The 20254-nt window shown below is 43.4% G+C and overlaps 2 protein-coding genes across 3 annotated transcripts in view; both read right to left on the minus strand.

The window, feature by feature from the left end:
* Positions 1 to 790: 790 nt before the first annotated feature.
* On the minus strand, positions 791 to 11826 carry SLC60A2 (solute carrier family 60 member 2). 2 transcript variants are annotated; one of them, XR_015222031.1, is made up of 5 exons: positions 11620 to 11826; positions 11256 to 11424; positions 8130 to 8246; positions 3727 to 5311; positions 791 to 1398 (listed from the first exon to the last, which is right to left on the minus strand). XR_015222031.1 is itself a non-coding variant. In XM_086608105.1 (4 exons), the coding sequence occupies exons 1-4, from the start codon at positions 11824 to 11826 to the stop codon at positions 4068 to 4070; spliced, it is 1737 nt and encodes a 578-aa protein (XP_086464231.1). In that variant the 3' UTR covers positions 3580 to 4067. The 2 variants fall into 2 exon arrangements, 1 of the variants encoding a protein (XP_086464231.1); XM_086608105.1 differs by lacking the exon at positions 791 to 1398 and having other exon boundaries at positions 3580 to 5311.
* A 7436-nt stretch (positions 11827 to 19262) lies between these two features.
* Positions 19263 to 20254, minus strand: part of SLC16A10 (solute carrier family 16 member 10) — a 76511-nt gene continuing 75519 nt past the window's right edge. Inside the window, 1 exon segment of the mRNA XM_086608106.1 lies at positions 19263 to 19498. Coding sequence (XP_086464232.1) covers positions 19263 to 19498 — 236 coding nt within the window.

Raw genomic sequence — 20254 nt, forward strand, 5'->3', positions numbered from 1 at the left:
GCAGACACCTTTGCTTCGCTCCTGTGGCGCACAAACAGTAACATAAACAAGGCTGCTCAGGTAAGAAGGAGTTAAGAATCCACAGTTCAGTTTCCAGCTTAAGCTTTGGGATCTAAAACCTCAGTATCAATTCTTGGAGGCTCTCCCCAAACCAAAGAAACATTTCCACTTTTCCGGTAGTCCAAACAGGAGTGAGTTCTAAATTTAGAAATCCAGAGTAGCTTTGAAAAATAGAACAGAACTTTATTTACGTCAAGGACCTGAGTGCCTTCTCCAGTTCAGAATTTATTACATTCAAGATACAAGTCTATGAAATTCCACATTGTACAGTACAGTGTAAACCCACACCAAGCAGAATAAAAACTATTAAATATATAATAGAACATCCACGGATTGCGATGCGCTTTTATGCAAAGTAACTAAAAAAAAACACCATCAAGGCACCAAACTTTGCCTGTTCCTGGCCAGGTACGGAATGAAAGTGCAAAGGGCAGAAGGGGCAGGACAAACGCATTTAGTGCTCGCGGTGCGATCCAGCATTCGGCAGCACGTCAGGGATAAATAAAAATACTAAATGACACTTCACTGCGAGAGGTTGCCTTTCACACTGGACTAAACAGGAAAGTGCTCATCATCAACCCATTCCTGGTTTTATGGACAAAAACAGGATTCTTACTAAATTCAAGTATCTGATCCACGGACCACAGCTCTTGTCCTCAACACAGAGGTGACTCTTCCAGCACAAGCAAAGCAATGGCAAAGTAATGCAGTTTACCTGAAGTAATTTCAACCCTTTCAAGTTTAAGGGCATAAGCTTTCTGGAGGATCTGTAACTTCAAAGGCACTGTAAATAGATCCTCACTTGAACTGTATGTGCTGGGAAGCAATTTACTTAGGAAGGAAATTTAAACATGTAAAAACCAACATTTATTGTCTAGAAACAGGCCTTGAGGAACACGAAGATCCAAGAACTCGGGAAGCTACAGCCTTGAACACCCAGGATGTCTAGAACTGCTGCTAGCTGGCCTATTGTTGGAAATGTCCTAGATCTGTGTTAATTTTGAATTGCTTTAAACATTTCATTTTCACTAAAGGGCAGTGCCTGCTGTTAGGGGATGAGAGAACAAGTTCCCTAAGTACATTCCATTTCAAGTCTGAGGCCAGAATCAGACATCGAAGACTCTAAGTGCTCACTAAGGTGACTCAGAATTTAGACGTCATCCAGACAAAGGCCTCCACGAATCAATCAGACGTGATTCTACACAGCACCATTCAAGATTATGATGCGAGTTCTGCTCTTTCTTCCTGCCGCTGCTTTTTGGATCCCTTACCTTCTGTAAAAGGCTGCTCTTACATTGGTGTTCCTGGCTGTTGCTCCTTTCCTACTACTCCGGCCTCCTGCTTTTAAGGGGGAAAATGGACATGAATTCAAGTGACTCACGCAGGAATTAATACAGCCAGTAAAAAAAAAAAAAAAAATCTTTGTTTTGCACAGTATTTTCACACTTGTTGGGAAGACACTAGTCAGGAACACAAGTAAGCGTGTGTGTGTGTATAAGCAATAAGTAGGTAAGGTTCAAAGAGGTTACAGCCTATTTCTCAAAGCAGCTTTAATTTCATTTTCTGGTTTTTAGTACTTAATTATGCAAGATGTGTTAGCTATCCCTGAGAACAATCTTACTTGCAGGACATTCCAATTTGGAATTTCATTCCAAAAATTAGGATATGAATTGGGGATTATTTAAAATCTTCCCAGTTACCAGGTCCATTTCTTAAACTAATTTTCTTCTGGCAACATGATCTCGGATATGGAGAAACCTTTTTACGTCGCCAACAATTCAGGGAAAGCCAAGGGATTACAGTTACAGTGGGGAGCTGCCACAGAACCATTTCCGTATCTTTTTTGTTTGTCCTGCACCAAACCCAGTTTCTGCCAAAGGAAACCTGTGACCTTCCCGGGGCGGGGTGGGGGAGCACCTTCAAAGGCAGAGCAGCAGCAGTTATCACTCCCCCCCTCCCCATCCACCAGCGGGATTTGTCCTTGCCATTGGATAACATCCACTCCTTCCTACACACACAAAGCAGTTACTCCTACACGAGTGCAGGAGGAAAAGGAGAGTTAAAGAAACACAGGCTTAACCTGCACCCACCATAACGTTTGTTATCCTGCCAAAACAACTACACACACAAAGCCACACAGACTGGCTCCTGCGGATCAACTGCTGTCACGTGCACCAGAGCACTTGGCCTGATATTTGAAAGCATTTCCTATTCCTTACTTTAGGCAAAGCCGAGCAGCCCTGTGTAACACGTGAGAACAAGGCCGTGTTTTAAAGTGCAGGTTCATGCGGTGCACGGGAAGAGATGCCGTGGAAGGGTGCATACACACAAGGGGAGAAAAAAAAAGGAATCAGGCAAAACCACAGTGGCATTTAAGAGCTGACAGCAGAGGGAGCGGGAGGCCCTTCAACACGGCAAGACAAAAAAAAAAAACAACATAAAAAAACCCAAACCCCCATGCATTTTCACTACAAGTTGATTCCTGCTTCCTACTAACTTCTCAGAAGAAAGGAAAAACCCACAAGGTTCTAGGTTGCATGCTCAGAGGACAAGAGAGGGAACAAAACCAGACCTGTAAATACACTGAATGTCTAAGATTCCGTGCTACGTTACATCTGGATCTCTTTTGTTAGTAACTTACTTAAATTTCTTAGCAAGAAAAATGCTAATAAAAGTGCAAGGTGAAAAATGCTAATAAAAGTGCAAGGTAAAAAATGCGAAACATGAGCACATTCTGCTCACACAGCCTGGAAAAAAAAATAGTTAGCCTACAAATTTGGAGTTTCAAGTAGACAAATTGCAAGACTACTGTTTCAGAGTCAGATTTTGCCATTAGCTGCTGCTCTTCTTGCTCTTACTGGGAAGGGAAGACTGGCAGGACTGGTCCTTCCCAGGTCTTCCTGCTTAGCAGCAAAGAATGTACAAATACAAACCCCTGCTGCTCCTCTAGGAAGAGTCTGCCTGTAACTCATCACCCAAAGAAACAAAACCCGAATGGGACCAGTCCAGCTGGTAAGGGGCACGTGAGCGTGTTGGCTCATCGACAATTCCCGCTCATCTGCAAATTTCCATTTTACCACACCACTATGGTAAAGTCTTGGCACAGGGAGCCAGAGAAGTTGTTATAACCTTAATTTAAACAACTGGCTTAAAAATACCACAGCCCTATGTCAACACCATGTAACAGGTAATCTGTTCATATATACTCTTACCTTCATCCCTGCCTTGATGTCAGTGGCAGTGCAGTAATTAAAACCACAAGTACAAGCGCTTCACACTACATGGATCTGTCACCACTGTTCAACCCGTAAATCAGTCAAGCATTTTAGCAGATTGACACCACCCGTTTTGTCCCCCTTCCCATACACCACTTTTGAATGACCCAAACCACACCGTTCCACTCCTAAAAGTTAATTTTAACTTTTTTCTTATCTTGGTGGCAGAACCAGGAAAGTATATAGTTTGCCAGTGGCTGGCCGATTTACGGCCACTGGGCAGCACCTGAAATTTGACCTCATTTCCTGGTTTATGTCACACACGAACTTGCAGTGCAGTACAAACAGTCTTCTTTCAGGAGATCAGAAATTTCAGCATCCCAGATAACACATTTCTCTCTCATGAAGACATTTTGTGACCAAGCACCTCAGAACTGCACCCTTCACCCACCTCAAAAAACTGAGCGGTCTGAGCAGTCCCCTTCTCTCCTCAGTGGTTCCTATTACAGCATTATTACATAAAGGCATGCCTCACGTTTCAAAAACGTCTCATGTTTTACCATTTTCAGTGTAGTCTATACGTTTCATCGCATCGCCCCACTCATGTCATCGTGGACTTTCCCACTGAGACACGTCGCTGCAGACCAAAAATGAAAGAGGAGAAAAGGCCGGACAAACGGAAAAGCACACACTGAGCTCTGTGCCGCTATAAAAGGATTCCTGAACCACTTTACAAGAACAGCTACAATTCAGTCGCATTTCCCTTTTTTTAAAAAACAGTCATCTTTCACTTTAATCATTCTTCTCCCGGTCGACGTTCACATTTTTTCTCCCAGGGGAGCCACCAGCAACCACTGGAGAATCATGCAACACATCGTCCAGATGGGGCTGGAGAGGGGCTTTGGCCGGAGAGTCCCCTGGTATCTTCCAGGAGGTCTCTATCACAGAGTTTCTCAGCGTGTCATTCATTTCTATTACCTCAAAGTCTGCTTCGTTCCACTCTCCTGCATCCTCCTCCTCCTCTTCATCCTCATTAAGCCCCGAGTTTGACAACAAGGCTTTCCGGTCCTCACTCTCACTCCTTTCCTTCAAGTCGCTCTCACTGGGAGAGCGGGCCAACTTGTACATCAGAGGGAAGAGCACGACTGTCATTGCTGAGGTCACCAAGGCGGTGTACATAACCACAGGAACATGGTGGAACCTTCCCTGAAGATACCCTACCACAGCAGGAATGCACATCTCGCCCAGCGCGGCGCCGATCACGAACAGAGAAGCCGATTTTCCTTGCACGACCGTGTACTGTTCTATCCAGGAAATGCCGCTGGGAAAGATGGCAGCCATGGATGCTCCGTACACAGCGGTTCCCACCCACAGCGCAGCCACGTACCGCGCAAAGAAGACCAAGCACAGGGAGGAGACCGCGGAGCCGACGATGCTCAGCAGGATCATGGTGCCGGGGTACAAGCAAGCGGCACAGAATATTGCCACTCCTCGGCAGGCGGCAAATGCGCCCCAGAAGACAGAATTCAAAGCGGCTGCTTCGTTTTCTTTCATCTCGGCAAAGACCTTTGCATAAGTAAATATGTAAGAGCCATAAGTGACCTCCGCTCCCACGTAGCAGCAGAAGAATATGCACAGGAGAAAAATAAGGGCATAGTGGTATTTGGCAAACACGGATTTCTGCGGAGAGGCCTTTGATTTGTCTCGAGCTGAGCTGCCCTTTGAATACAAAATAAAAAAGAAGAAAGAAACGAAGAGAAGGTAGGTCCCTATCACAACGTAAGACCACAAGAATTCTGTACCAAAGTGGTGTTTCAGTGCGGACGCAGCTGATACAGCTGATGCTGTTGGTACAGACCTCGCCACAGACCGGTTTGTCTTTCCAGCTACTGGAAGGTCTGTAGATTCAGAGCCTCCCAGGGCCATTTTAGCCAAGATCGGAGCCACAAACGCACCGGCAGCAAAACTGAAGTGTAAGGCCTGCATGTGTGGCCCAGCCTCTGCTCCCCAGGTGTTCAGTGCCAGGACATTGCCACCTGCAGATCGGAGAGAGAAGGATTCAGTCATTTTAGTCTGAAACCAGATACCGGGTTAAAAAATAAAAAAAGACAAACCAAACCGTAACCTGTATTATTAATTCGGTTTGCAATAATACCGGGTTTAGCAAATACAACGTGCAAAATTGTAGTTAACTGAAATGCTGCCTGTAAGCACCTTAAACCCACGTGATCACCCAGCTCCAGGAGGGTATTCGCAGCAGCCAAAACGAAAAGTCACACGCTGGCTTAATCCAGCAACAATGGCTGTACTTAATTACCCTCCTTGACAATTTGCAATATTTTTCTGCCTTTTTTCAAAAGAGCAAGTTTAACTGCTTCTCATTTCTGTAAGTTTGAAAAGCACCAATGCACAACGCTAAGAATCAGAGGCCTCATTAAACAACATCCCAGGAAACATCAAGAATCGCTTGTTTCTGATGGGCTGGGAGTAGCGGAAAGGTTTACGGTAATACCACTGCAGGGACCAAACTACAACACCCTCAGAACAACAATAATGCTGGAAAATAATCTAGCATTATTGAAATTATTGAAATATTGAAAATCTCAGAGAGACATTTTCAAGTAGTCCCTGAGAAGAATGCAGGAAAATAAGAACAGTAACTAAATTTCTGTGCTACAGTACAGCAACCCTTGTCACGCAGCACCAACACTTCCAAATTAATTCAGTTACACTCTGCTGCCTTGCTGTTAGTTTCTCCTGCTGGGAAGTCTCCCTGCCTCAAAGGTCTGACTTCCAAGCAGCGCACCCACCCACTGAAGGCATTTTTACAATAAGCTGATAGCATTTCCCCATATGAAGAATTTTTAAACCAAGTGCCATGTACAATGAGGCAACAAACGCAGCTCTTCCCTCAGCTGATTTAGCAGAACCTGTGCCATGCAAAACCATCTTTCACTACTGGATCCTTGTCGTGGCTTAACCCCAGCTGGCAACTAAGCCCCACCCAGCCGCTCGCCCTCTCCCCCACGGTGGGATGGGGGAGAGAACTGAAAGGATAAAAGTGAGAAAACTCGTGGGTTCAGATAAAGACAGTCTTACAGGCAAAGCAAAAGCTGCGCACGGAAGCAAAGCAAAACAAGGAATTCAATCACTGCTTCCCAACGGCAGGCAGAGCCATCTCAAAGGATGGTGCCCATGCAGGGCTCCATCACGCATAACAGTTAGTTGGGAAGACAAACATCATCATTCTGAATGCCCTCCCTTCCTTCTTCTTACCCCAGCTTTATAGTGCTGAGCATGACATCATATGGTGTGGAATATCCCTTTGGTCAGTTGGGGTCAGCTGTCCCAGCTGTGTCCCCTCCCAACTCCCTGTGCCCCCCCAGCCTGCTCACTGGTAGGGTGGGGTGAGGAGCAGAAGAGGCCTTGACTGTGTGAGCACTGCTAACAAAAGAATCTCCGCAATACCAACACCGTTTCCAGCACAAGTCCAAACCACAGCCCCACACCAGCTATTTGTGAAGAGAATTAACTCTATCGCAGCCAAAACCAGCACAGCCCTGTATCGTGCTCTCTCCATTGTTAACAGAGCCCCATCAGGCTCCACAACTGGGGCAGATGGTTCACACGTGCAGCCATCACTCCTCTGTGTTGCCTACCAGCCAAGCCACTGAAGCCAGGCCCTGGCTGGAGTGCTTCCAGAGCTGTTTGGATAGCCAGGCCAATCCATCAGCCAGCTCTTACTCAGAAATAAGCCTGCCCCAAAGCCAGTCAGCCAGATCCGGTCATACCTTGGTGGCTGATAAGTAACTACCGGCTCCCTCCCAGAACATCGGCACTCTGCTGGCACCTCACTGGCTGCCTGTTGCAGCTTCACCACCACCTGGTACAGCAGTGCCAGAACACTCCACCACTGACGTATTTTTGGCTGTTTCCTGGTCCCCATCTGCAAGCGTGCCAGCGCTACCCACTCATCGATAAGCGCGCTTAGGTCTCTTGTGGTGGCCTCACCTCCCAATCCAAACTGCCTGCTACAGCCACCACTAACTCCTCCTTCCGAAGCCATGCCCAATGAACCAATTTCTGTGGGAATTTCTTTCATACCTCTGGTATAACTGACCTTTCCAACCGCACCTGTAGACATTTGCTCTGCAACTTCACCGGTCATCTCTTCCTCCAATAAGACACCTCTACTCAGAAACTGGTTTTCAACAGGTTTCCAGCAAAAGTGTTTTTTCCAGGCCGTTTGCAGTACGCACGTGCCACAGACTTACAACCTGGGGCACAGGATAAGTTTGTATTCCCAAACACCTAAGCGACGCTGGCCAAGGGCAGCAAATACTCCTTAATTCAGGAAGATGGACGCCATGGTGCTGTAAGGGAGCTATGGTAGCAAATGTCTGCTGTGACTCCCCAGACGCCACCTGACCAGGTTTAGGTGGCCAACTCTCCAACACAGCAACTGTGGAGATCTCTCTCCCAAACACCAGGGCTTGCTCAGGACTGACTTAGCTCCAGCTGGCACTAATGAACCCAACCAGCTTCCTCTAGATGAGGAATTTAAAGAAAACGCAGTTTAAGGAGCACGTGACATTTCCTTTATGTCTGTAATTGCCCACTGAAATATGCACTGATCTTCTCCAGGAAGCAAGGGATATGCAGCTCCCCAAGCCCCTTAACAAAGGCCTGTTACAGAGACACAAACACTGTAAGTCTCAGGACCACAATAATCCAAGAACCAGGGCCAGGTAGAACAGCTCCCCTCTTTTCATTCAAGATGTGTCCCATGAAATACCAGCAACAGTTTTGTTGCTAAGTTTGGTGAAGGAACTATCGGACAACGTGGTCCCTTACCTGTGTCTAGGATTCCCATGGAAGCTCCAATAACTGACATTAAGACAGTTAACAGCAGGGATTTCTTACACCAGGGTATCCCATAAAGGCCAACCGTCGTTCCAAACATGGATAATGCTGGAAAAGATGAAAAACAAACAAAAACCCCAGATACTACAGTTTGCATTTAAACTACAGAACATACAGAAGACTAAGAGATGCAAATACATTCATCATTACTACGGTTACAGATAATCCTAACAGGTGATGTAACCTAATTACCTGAATTCATGGTTAACAGAAACAGCTAGAAAGTTCAACCGAATCATTTTTCGCACTTGGGAAAAAAAGCAATTTCATCGGAATACAAACACTACATGAAAAACCTGTTTTGCTAAAGCTTTGTTTGCAAAGGGAGCAGCATCTGCTGCTAGAACACTAAGTCACCTTCTGCAACCTTTTACTTTAGAGGTGCTATTTCAGTATCTTCTGCAAACTTCTGATCTAGAAATGTTACTTTACCACGAAAGAAGTAAAACGTGGTTTTGAACAGAATGAGGTTTTCCCTCTGAGAACTACAGAGCATTAGATTTCACTCCATTTTAGAAGAGCCCAAATCACTAAATCTGTAAAAGCTTATAAAATGATTGCACCTTGGCCAATGAGCAACCTCCATATAAAAACACTGACTTTCATTTCTATTCTGTTCTCACATGAGGGATGTATTCCAAGGGATTCTGGAGTTTTAACAGACAGAACTACAAAACTTCTCATCATAAATTTAGGAGCAATTCATTAACTGTATTAGTTTTGCTATTATCAACTAGACTTACAACATGCCATTTAAAAAAAACCTATTTCTTAGCAGATGGAAATTATTACAATTTAGGAGGAACTTCAGCAGTTAAATTCTATGTTTATGATCTCCTTCATAATAAAATAATCTGCAATTAATACCTGAAATATACAGAATTAGGTTTTTAGAAAGCTTGTACCAGTTCAGACATCTCTAATATTTTTCAAATCAATGCTTGATCACAGGTGGGGCAGATACTTAAAGATCAATGGAGACTGATGTAGTTAAGAACTTGAGTTAATTCCAAACAAAACCAACAACGACAAAGGAAAAAATAAATATCCAGAACCCTAGAGTCCTAGCGAGACACTTGGAATACATGCCTCAAAACATTTTTGAAGGCTAGCATGCTGAGCTGCACAGAGAAAAAGCTAAAAATGGAATGTATTAAGTACAGCTTCTCAGATGCCCCACTGAGTTGAAAAGTAACTTCTCAGCAAGTTCTCAGTTGTCCACTTCAGCTGTTGACCTCAAGATTGGTATTTAAAAGCTTCCTTGACAAAGATTATGTCTTCAATTTTTTCTCTGTACAGTAGCAGAGTATCAGCAGTTGAAGACAGGAGGTAAAACTACACAAGCCAAAACCTCTTACAGACGGCCTTCAGCTGATAGAAAAGAGAGAAGATTCAGTAGGTCAAATTGTGCTTTTGCCATAAGCACTACCAAATTGGAAAGGAGTAGGAGAGGAATAATTTTCCAAGCATTGTTGACAGATAGCCATCTTGTCTGATACTTCAGGAAAAGAAGCAAATACTAAACTATTTCAGATTAACACTCAAAATTAATACACAGGTGCATTAATTCCATTATGGAAGGTAAAGTCTGCAATGTGAGAGACAACTGTGACTGGATCAGATGTACAAGGAGGCTAAAGGAAACCCCCTTTACAGGTGTTCTGGAGGAGAGGAATAAAGAAGAGGGAGGAGACCAAATAAAGACATCTTAGAACAAGAGGAAATAAGAAGAAACGATCCGGGAAGATGAAGACAAGAAGAAGGGGGGGAAAGAGAGAAGAAACAGACAGACATTGTATGACATGACTCCTCCTGATAGCAGGAGACAAGCACACAGGGATAACAAGAGGCTTAGTTCAAACACTAGGAATGGAAAATGGATCTTCTCGTATTCTCTGAACTGACCCTGTGATTACAGCGCAGTCCTCAGGGGAGGCACAGTTCTGTTCGAATCTCCCTGAGTAAAATTACGGGACAGCGGAGGAAAAGAGCGAGTCCTGGTATCTGCTTTAGTCCCTAACTTAGAGCACAAAGGCACACACTGCCATTACTGCACTTGAAAGAAAAAAAGACAGGGCTTCCACCATGTTAGGTGTGCTCCGAGAATCTCTACCTGAACAAGACACTAATGTGACTCTGAAAGGAGCACCCCATTTCAGGATGCTGAGGGTGGCTCTTGGCGGCCCGACGGCGAAGCAGCCCCGCTCTGCCAGGACAAAGCCAGCCTTGTGCTCCTACAGGAGAGAGTTTCCACGTGTCCAGCAAACTGTTAAGATCATAAACTGTGGTTCCTAGAGAGTTTAAACATTTTCATAGCTAGGCAGCAACTGAGCAACAAGTTTCCACCGTAACAGGTGGTATTTAATGTTTTTCCACTTTAAGTAAGTTCTAATTTGATTAAGGCCCTCCAGTCAAAATCTCAGTGCTTTTGTCCAGCACGCAAAGACAATCACTCCTGCTCAGGTATAGGAAAGGGAAGAGTTTAATGAAGCTCTCCCCACAGAAGCGTACCTCAGCACGACGGCCGGAGGTTTCCACTGTGTGCAGATGAAATCCAAAACACAGCTTCCCCTGTTCTGCTTAAGCATTTCATATCGTGACATTACAGAAGCCTGTGTGTTCCACGAAGATCTCCACTAAGCATATTACTTGATACAGAGACAAAAAATTCCCGTTGTACTTTTTTGTCCAGACCGAAGGCACCTTTTGGTCAACTCAACCAGCTTTTGCGAGTTCAAAACCAGTTACCGTCATTAATAGTCCCAGCCACTTGGAAACGCCGCCGCACAGCAGTAACGCCCGGACACACGCGGTGTCGAAAACGGCCAGAACAGACTATCGCGACAGCAGCGGCAGCGCCACGGCCGCCCGACGCCCACGTCTCGACGCCGCTGCACAAACGCGACCCGTCCCCCGCGCCGGCTGCGCAAGCCAAGGAGAAGCGACGGCCGACCCGAACGGCTTCGGACGGAGCCATTTCCCTCACGGCCGGCGGCTGCGAGCCCGCACGGGGCCGCCGCGGACAGCCGGCCCGGCCCGGCGCGGCGCGGCCCTCACCGAGGAGGAGGCTGGCGTCCATGCAGTCGAAGAGCACCCCGCCGAGCACCGACCCGCCCAGGTAGCCCAGGGAGCGGCCCACGAAGATGTAGTAGATGTCGCTGACGTTCTTGTGGACGTTGGCGGCCAGGTTGGGGAAGGTGGGTCCCAGCACCGCGATGCTCATCCCCTGCAAGACATTTCCAAGCGGGCGACGTCGCGCGCCGCCTTCCCGCGCTGGCGGGAGAGGCGGCCCCGGCCGGGCCGAGAGGCAGCCGAGCGGCTCGGGGCGCGCCGGCGGGCGGAGGGGACGGGGCCGCCGGTGCCGGGAGCCGCCCGCCCCGCCGCCCCTGCCCCTGCCCCCTCGCCCCAGTCCCGCGCTCACCAGCCCCAGGAAGGCCGCGCACAGCGCGCCGGAGATGCACCACCGCAGCGCGGCTCCCTCTCCGCACCGGCCGCATCGCCGGCCGCCACCGACCACGGCCACCGCGGCGTGCGGCGCGGCAGGGAGGCGCGGCCCCGCCGCTGCCGCCGCCAGCGCCTCCCCCGGGGCGGCGAAGCGGACGTGCTTCTTCCGCTCGGCGCCGGCCATGTCTCCGGCACCACCGGCCACGGCGGCGGCCCGCGGGACCGCCGGCTCCGCCCCCTCACAGAGCGGCGCGGGGGGGACTGCAGTTCCCGGCGTGCTCCGCGCCGCGCGTGACGGGGGGGCTGCGGCACGCGCCGGGCCCCGCCCGCAGCCGGTGCGGCGGAGGCGCGCGCCGTGGCGGCGGCGGCAGCAGGGCGGGCGTGGCCGGTTTCACCCTTTTTTCGGACGTTTTTTGGAGGCTGGTGCTACCGGGGCAACGAACAGCCGAGCTTGCGCTCTGCGAAGCGCTGCCGTCTCGGGGCGTGCCGCTCTCGTTACGTCGAGGAGCCGGTTAGTTCAAAGCGCCCTGCTGGAACCAGAAACAGGGTTTCACTGAACAAAACTGTAACAATCGAGTGTTTTATTAGATCTAAAAAAAAAAAAAAATCTGATTATTTAGGATCCCTGTTAATAAGTAACATTTTTCTTTAAAACTCAGCTTGCCTTGCAGAAGAAAGATCTGAGGAGGACACTGCAGATACGTCCCCGTCACATTCATTTTTTATATTTTTCGGACAGAATCTCCCAGTTTGCTCTCACTGCCCTCCTTGTGTCCACTGGGCCAGACGCAGAGCAGGTGCTTTTTCTTTCTCCTCCTCAAATCTGTGTTATCACTTAAACCGCACTGGACGTTTCAGACAACTTGGCGTACAAGGTCTTCGTCTTCTACATCGCCTGTGTCATGTCACGCTTACAAAGCTCGCCAAGACACACGTGGTTGTTGGGTCTCCTCTTAGCTTGTATTGAAGCACTCCTACATGAGTTTCTGCTACTTGCCAAGAGTAGTCCACAGGCTTTTCAAAATTTCATTATTGCTGTTCGACACAGAGGTGCTACCCTCCGTAAGAAAGGCTTTAGCTTTCAGAATACTTGTTATTTTTAAGCCTCACAAACAAATCAAAAATAATTCCAAGTTGGAATTTTTTTTGGTTTGTTTTCGGAGTTGTTCGGAACAGAAACATAGGCTAAAAGGTAACAGACATTGCATGTAGATTGCAGCAACCTAATCCTGTTTCTCCTGGCGCTGGTTACCATGTTGCAGGTACAGCTCCAGTTCAGGAAAACCTGAGGGAAGGGATGTATATGTTTTGAAAACAAAAAATTATCTAGCTACAATGCATAACCATGCAAGATAACATTTAAATCTGGTTGTTCATAACCATGTTAATTAATATCTTTGCAAGGAATGCAGAGTCTTACTGTCAGATATCTGCAGAACGCTACTGAGCTTCTGTTCATATGTCCATCGGTAGAGAGTATTTCAAATAAAATCATTTCAAGTATAAAATAACAGTATTTCTTTTCTGAAAGTCATATACAGGTCAAACCACATTCCTAGGTGTTAGTATTTTACTTTATTAATTAGCTTTCACAATAAAACAGCTTCCTTAAAGAGGTACCAAAGTAGCTGAAATGTATTCCGTAGGCTTCTCCTCATTTTTGTTTTACATACTTACAAAGACATTTTGTATCTTGAGACTGTACAAATGTCACTAGCACTGGAGCTCATATAAAAGTTTGGGACATTTTTTCAAATTTTAATTTGAAATTCAAGCAGTCTAGAGAATAACCTCAGGAGGAAATATTTGGCCCTACTACAAAGCAAAGGTGAATGAACTCCTGTGACTTACTGAAGCTGTCAGTGAGGAAACACTTCATGCTTCATACTGCCAAGGTAAGTCCAGGTGAAACTGGTAGTAAGCCAGTAAGTGATCAAAGGTCTGCTGAATTATACTGACAGTTCGTGATAAAAAAAAAAAAAAAACAAACAAAACAGAATTCTTTTATAACACCACTCAAGTTTATTCTACCATAGTTCCCCTCTGTCTCAATTTTACTTCAGCCTTTTGCGAATGCAACTGTTCTGTAAGTTTGATATTAAACTCCAGAATGGAAAACAGAGTAGATAAAATTTTCAGGAGCATATAACTCTGTAAGTCAGTAGTTTAAGTTTATAAACCAGTGGTCTTAAAATGGATCATCGGTGCAATCAGAATGAAATGGGTTGCACCATATATTATTCTAGGAGCAAATGTGACGGGGACATTCCAATCAGAACACTGGTAATAAAAGCTGTAAAGACTTTTTTATACAAAAGCCTGCGCATGGGATTCAATAGTTACCAGAATATAAACACAAAAGTACTTTTGAAAAATGACAAGTTTTGCAGGAGAACAAGACTAAAAATGATTCATGGAGTACCAAATGGGGCACTTAAGAACTACTATCTTTATTCTGAGTAATTTGAGACTGGTCAGTTACTTTAGCACCATGAAAAACATTAGACATTCATTTCCTACCCTTCTAACAAAACAGAACTTTAAAGAATGGAGTTAAGGCTAGCAAAACATATATCCTTTAATATCAAAAACAACATACAAAATACAATGTCTATAAAGATACTTAAACATGTCAGTGTTATCAATATTAGTACACATTTTAGTATAAAATCACTCTAATCTTAGCATTCACGGTTCCAAAACATTAAAAATGTTGACACAATACATATAAGACTAAAAAGTACACTGAAAATATGCCAAAGTTCACATGACTAGAAACGCCCTGGCAGTAATGTAATGGTGCTGTAATGGTGCTGTAACGGTGCTGTGCTTGTCAACAGTGAAACACACAAACGAACATAATTCCTTTTTCCTCAGCTGCCTCCCACATTCCCACGCTACAGCTTCTGTAGTTAAAAGCAGAATGTTCGTGCATGCCCTGGTCAAAATACATTGTACTTATATATATGTACACACACGCTTTTAGTATCAGAGGGTCGGTTCAGACAGGAGAGTTAAGATGCCTGAAAGTCAGCTTCCAGAATACATTCAGCTCCCCGGGGGGGGAATCCAGGCCCCGACCACAGCAGCACCTCTGCTCCCTGCTCAGAGAGGATGGCCGAGCCCCTCCACCCGGGCTCCTTTGCAGCCAAGTGAGGAGCTGCCCCGTGCCAGCACAGCAAGAACCCGGCTGCTTAAGTTAACCCATAAGGATGATCCCAAGCATAGGGAAGGAATCAACACTACTATCTGAGGCTTCAAGGAAGCATCTCTTGTCCCTTTGGTGTGTACTACCCAATACAAATAACTGAGCAGGGCATTCCTGCTTTAAAAAGGTAGTGTCCATTTTTTGCATCATAAGCGTGTGATCAAAACATTCATCTAGTATGTGTGAGAACTGCCTTCAGCACTCTTGGGAGCTGATTCAGCCTCACATCTCCCACTTCATAAAAACTGGCCTAGTCCATCAGGCTATGGCTATTCGAAGGTTTAACGCAGGGAGGCAGTTTGAGAAAGGAAGGTTGAAAAGTACTATCCATACCCAATATGGTGTGCATCAGCTTTGACAATCCAGTGTCTCCAAAGGGAAAGGGGGAATGTATACGCCTAGACATCACACATAAAGAGCCAAAGGAGAAAAACATCAGTTGTCTACCTCGTCTGATACTGAATATACCCTGAAGGATGGCCGAAAAACAGCTATGTCATCTTTGACTTGAGTGAGCAGTTTAGGAAGGTCCATAAATGGTCGCTGAAAGTAAATTTAGAAAAAAATTTTAAGTGTTAAAGCTCTGGATGAAAGAAATTCTAAGAGTGTGTTAATCTGAAGACTTGCTTTGAGACTTGTACAGGTCCTCTAACATGTAGTCAGAATAAATCCAACAATACTTTTTTATTAATGATACATTGTATACTGTTGCATAGCTTAGATGTAAATAAGAATCTGAAAAGTTTTCATTGTTTCAGACTCTTTGCTGAACAGATTTATTAAGATTTACATGAATCCCATACCTACTGAAAAGATGAAAGTGTCAGCCATACATGCAGCCAGCCCCTTCCTCAAAATTAGTCTTGGTTTCAAGATCTGGTGTATTAATTTAGAGCATCAAGTAGAACTCGAAATTTCACGCTGCCATCGTAAGCGAACCTCTTTCTACTCAGTTTAGAAGCTTACTCTGAGAACATTTAATGGGAAAAAGACAATTACTCTGTTTATAGGATGGGAGAGCAACGTCTATGAAATGTACTCTGTGAACTACTCTCAAGAGGGGGATACATCTGAATGAGGTAAGGGTTTTCTTGAACTAAGATAGTATTTTAATGTTAGAATCTACCCCCAAAAAGATTAAATCTGGCATGAATTTGGTCATCAAAATATGAGTTCAGCAGGTTTCCTGTGAACAACAGCTTTTCACACCAAAAATTAAATTTTGTTACAAAGATTTATTTACATTTACTCAGTCAAAATAAAATCGAATATTTGGTGCTTTTCTCTCCCAGTTTTCAGAGTAGCAACCACTTCTATATTATGCAGTCCTTCCCCTCCCCCCCCCCCCAAATGTATTAAACAGTTGCTATTTGTGTTGGATTTTTATGTTTTGGTTTCAGTTAGGTTATGTTTAGTTTTTTAAAGGGAGACAGCAAATCCAATTTTTTAAAGCCTCAGGGCATATAGAATCCTGTATATCTCTAAATACCTTTCTCAATGGTTAGCCAGCCTCAGTGCTAACAATCTGGACTTGACTTTAATTTCAATTGCATCTTCTCACTTCAGGACACAATCTTCTTATGCTTATGTCCAATAAAGAGTGTTTCCTATTGAACATTTTCCCATAGATACAGCTAATAGCAAAGATGCCAATAGAATTCTCATGCATTAATTTACTTTTTTTTTTTTTTACATTTTCTGAAATTTCTTTTTTTCCTGAAACCTTCTCAATTTTAGCATTGTTGCAAAAGAAGCACTGGCATCAGAAATAGATTCGTTATTTCAAAATCATCACACCAGCATAGCTTCCTACTCCTAAACTCCGTTCTGACATTCCATTCGCTAGCTGTTTTTTAATATAGCAATCACTCCTAAACAACTATTCACTCATCATACCCTCTTCCTGGTGCGTCTGGGTTTTTTTTGTTGTTTGTTTTGTGGGGTGTTTTTCCAACACTGTCCTTCGTATTTGTGAGTGTAATTTACATTTTTAGTTACTCAAATAAGAGTTTGGATTTTTATGTACAAATATATTTTTAAGGGTATGGCAATAATTAATATTGCTATACTATTTATGTATCATTTCTAAAACTTAAATATTTTATATTCTCTCCCACATAATTTCTATACCTACAGAGCAGCAAGTCAGGAAGATACCGCAATTACATCAAGATGTCTGGTCACAATGATTTCAAATTACATCAGTCCTAAAAAGAAGCCTTGGTTTTGGTTAAAAACTAAAAGCTAAAACACATGGAATGTAAGATCTGTGATGAACACTAATTTTTCATAACAAAGCAATAGGAAACAAGAAGCTTTTACCACACTTACTCAACACATTTTGCATTGCCCAAAGAGAAGATAATACTGAATAACAAGTTCTACGGAAATACTCCAGACAAGAACAGCGTAAGGTGTTAAAATGATTTTTGTCATGTAGGCAGCGTTTTGTAGTCATCTTAATTAACAACACTATGAATATTTTAATGACATTTTTAAAACCACTTCTGAGGTACAGAAGCACAAGTCCCAGTGAACCTAAAGGGATCTCTCTTTTACAGATTGTTTGGTGGTTTTGGTTTTGGGTTTTTTTTCCCTATTTCTAAGTACCTCCCATACACCTCTAACATTTTAAGATTCAGTTCTTTTGATCCTCATACATGTAAAGCAGGGATTGAAATTCTGCAATATAAAAGAGGTATGAACTTTGGTCTCCAATAGTTAGGATGCTTTGCATGATTATATTTAAAGGACTTTTATAAGCTGATAGATGTAAACATTCTCAACAATAGTATTGCTAACAATGTTTTTATATCACAAATGCGCATGGGCTTGCTGAGCCATTTACAACTCTGGAGAAAGAAAAATAATAGAAAAGACAATAAAAGTTATAATTTTAAATAGTATGCCTCTGTGGTTTATGTAAAGAAGAGGTATTGTTAGTGATTAAGAAAACGCACTTCAATGTGTATTTTGTCTTCAGATCATATTTACTCTTTGCTCTGACATCTCTAAACAGGAAAACAAAAATTATTAGCATTGAATGGACCTGAAATAAAGAATAATTAAGTACTCCACTGCATTGCTGATCCATATCCACAAATAAAGAATGTACTTGGAAGTGTTTTATGATAAACGGAAAAGCAGTGTTTTCATCTCAAAGTATTATGCTTTCAAATATTTTTCAGAGGAAGTTTTCAGAAATACCTGCTTGACAAACAGTGCATAATACCTAAGAATGCATAAGTAATAGGGCCATGTTTAGTATGTTAAGAAATAGGACATGCAAAGACATTTCTATATATTTGAATAAAATGCAGAGCTATATCCTACATGCAGTTGAACACAGCTATAAAGACCAGTAATAAACCTGCATGTTCAATTAGTGCAAAAATCTTTAATTGTTGAATGTCGGTTTAATAGCTCGTGTATATTTCCACATGAAAAACAACTTATTATTGCACTTAGAATGTATTCTTTAAAGCTGTCTTGGTTTTAAGAGTAAAAAAGAACCTAACAAGTACAACAGAATAAATTGAAATTTAATCTAATTCACAATACTGCTCCAAAGTATTACTCTCAGTACAATTTCAAAACTATCAGCTATTCTGAGGTTTAGCTGGAAAAAAAAAATATATATATATAAGCATATACATTAATAATATTGCCTTCATCAAATAAAAAAAAATATCATTCAGCAGCTTTACTTCTGAATGTGTTTGCACTCGGAGCTTAGTTTGCATGTGCCAAAACCATCCAAAACCTGTGCCCATAAAAAAATTTTCATCCTTAATGTTCTTTGTTTGGGCTACTGTGAAAGGGTGAATCAAAGTATAAACAGGTGAATGTGTAAGCAAACTGAGCAGGCTGGGGTATTTAGAGAAAATAAAACAGATGTTTAATAACTTATCTTTCTAATTTTTCAGCAAGAGTTAAGGGAATCGTATATTCATGTTGATGATACAGAACTGTAAGAGATGGTAAAACCGCATGAGAAACTTCAGAAAACAAATCAATCATAACAGCTGCTACATTTTCCAGTATAAACACCTATGGGTGTGCCTGCATTGGATGGACCACAAAAGTCATTGAAGAATCCTGGGTCCGTGACCAAAAACAGCTTTCATGCTTCCAGAAATAGGTTCCGATGAATTAGAAAAATATTCTCTTCACACACAGAATCACTACACACGTACACACTAATGCTAAAAAACTTCAAATACCTTGAAAACGTGGCTTGAAATCAAACTCAACAACTCATCAAAAGTTCAATGGTACAAAAGATACTTATAGCAGTTTTGCAATTTGAGCAATAGTTCAAAACTTCTTGAGTATCATATAGTATCTTCAGCCAAAAAGTACAAATCTAGTGTCAGTAGGAGAAGGTTGGGCTGGTACAGGAAAAGAAAGCATCAAAAACCAGATTCCATTTCTTTGACTGGCTTTTCTGTAGCGTCCGACACCAAAGTGCTTTCATTTTCCAGCATTTTCTCAGTAGTTTCTCCATCAACAGGTTTTGTGCTATCTTTTAACTTCTGCCGTTCGTGGACCCAGGGGATGAAACATAATATAGCTCCGCCAATAAGGGGAGGGACTCCAGCCAGGTAGAATGCTACATCATAGGTGCCAAGGTGATCGCGCAGCAAACCTGGAAAGACAGAAGTTACAACTGATAAATAATGGGGCCTCGGAATCTACAAAACACATCTTGTCTTTGGATTCACAAACTTGAGATCTGGCACAGATTATTATAACCACTAATCTGACTACTTGATGCCCAAGTACAGGTATATATAGGTAGAATGGTATTCCAAGGTTGATTTACAGACTCCAAGTAACAAATCATAGAATGGTTAGGGTTGGAAGGGACCTCAAAGATCATCTAGTTCCAACCCCCCTGCCATGGGCAGGGAAACCCTCCACTACACCAGGTTGCCCAAAGCCTCATCCAACCTGGCCTTGAACACTTCCAGGGATGGGGCATCTACAACTCTCTGGGCAACCTGTTCCAGTGCCTCACCACCCTCTGAGTGAAAAATTTCTTTGACAAACTCAGTATGTCACCACTCAACAGCTTAATTACCATCCATCATTAAAAAACTGTGTACCGTATTTCCTATTTGAAGGTTGCTCGTTCCAACTCCTCCAGCACTTGAATCTTGCAATGACTGAGAGAAATTCTCCCTCTTTTGGTAACAGTTACCTTTGATCAAGGTGCCTCTTGAATCTTATTCTAGATATACTGCATATGTTGCATTCCTGGTAGCCTCTTATTAAAAAGTGTGTTTTCCAACAATTTGCTCTAATTACTCTCTCAATAGTCCTCCCATTAATCAAATTCTATTGAAGTATTAATAGTTGTGACAGTGTATTCAGATCAGGAATCACCTAGTCTATGCTGTTC

The sequence above is a fragment of the Tauraco erythrolophus genome, chromosome 2 (genome assembly GCF_009769465.1).
Source record: "Tauraco erythrolophus isolate bTauEry1 chromosome 2, bTauEry1.pri, whole genome shotgun sequence".
Taxonomy (NCBI): Eukaryota; Metazoa; Chordata; class Aves; order Musophagiformes; family Musophagidae; genus Tauraco; species Tauraco erythrolophus.

Bases quoted from the DNA above. Each gene is read 5' to 3' on its own strand.
- SLC60A2 (XM_086608105.1), bottom strand. From the start codon at position 11,826: ATGGCCGGCGCCGAGCGGAAGAAGCACGTCCGCTTCGCCGCCCCGGGG. The intron at 11,425-11,619 runs GTGAGCGCGGGA...AATGTCTTGCAG, and splicing joins GCGCGGCCTTCCTGGGGCTG to GGGATGAGCATCGCGGTGCT. The intron at 5,312-8,129 runs GTAAGGGACCAC...TCCGATCTGCAG, and splicing joins CATGGGAATCCTAGACACAG to GTGGCAATGTCCTGGCACTG.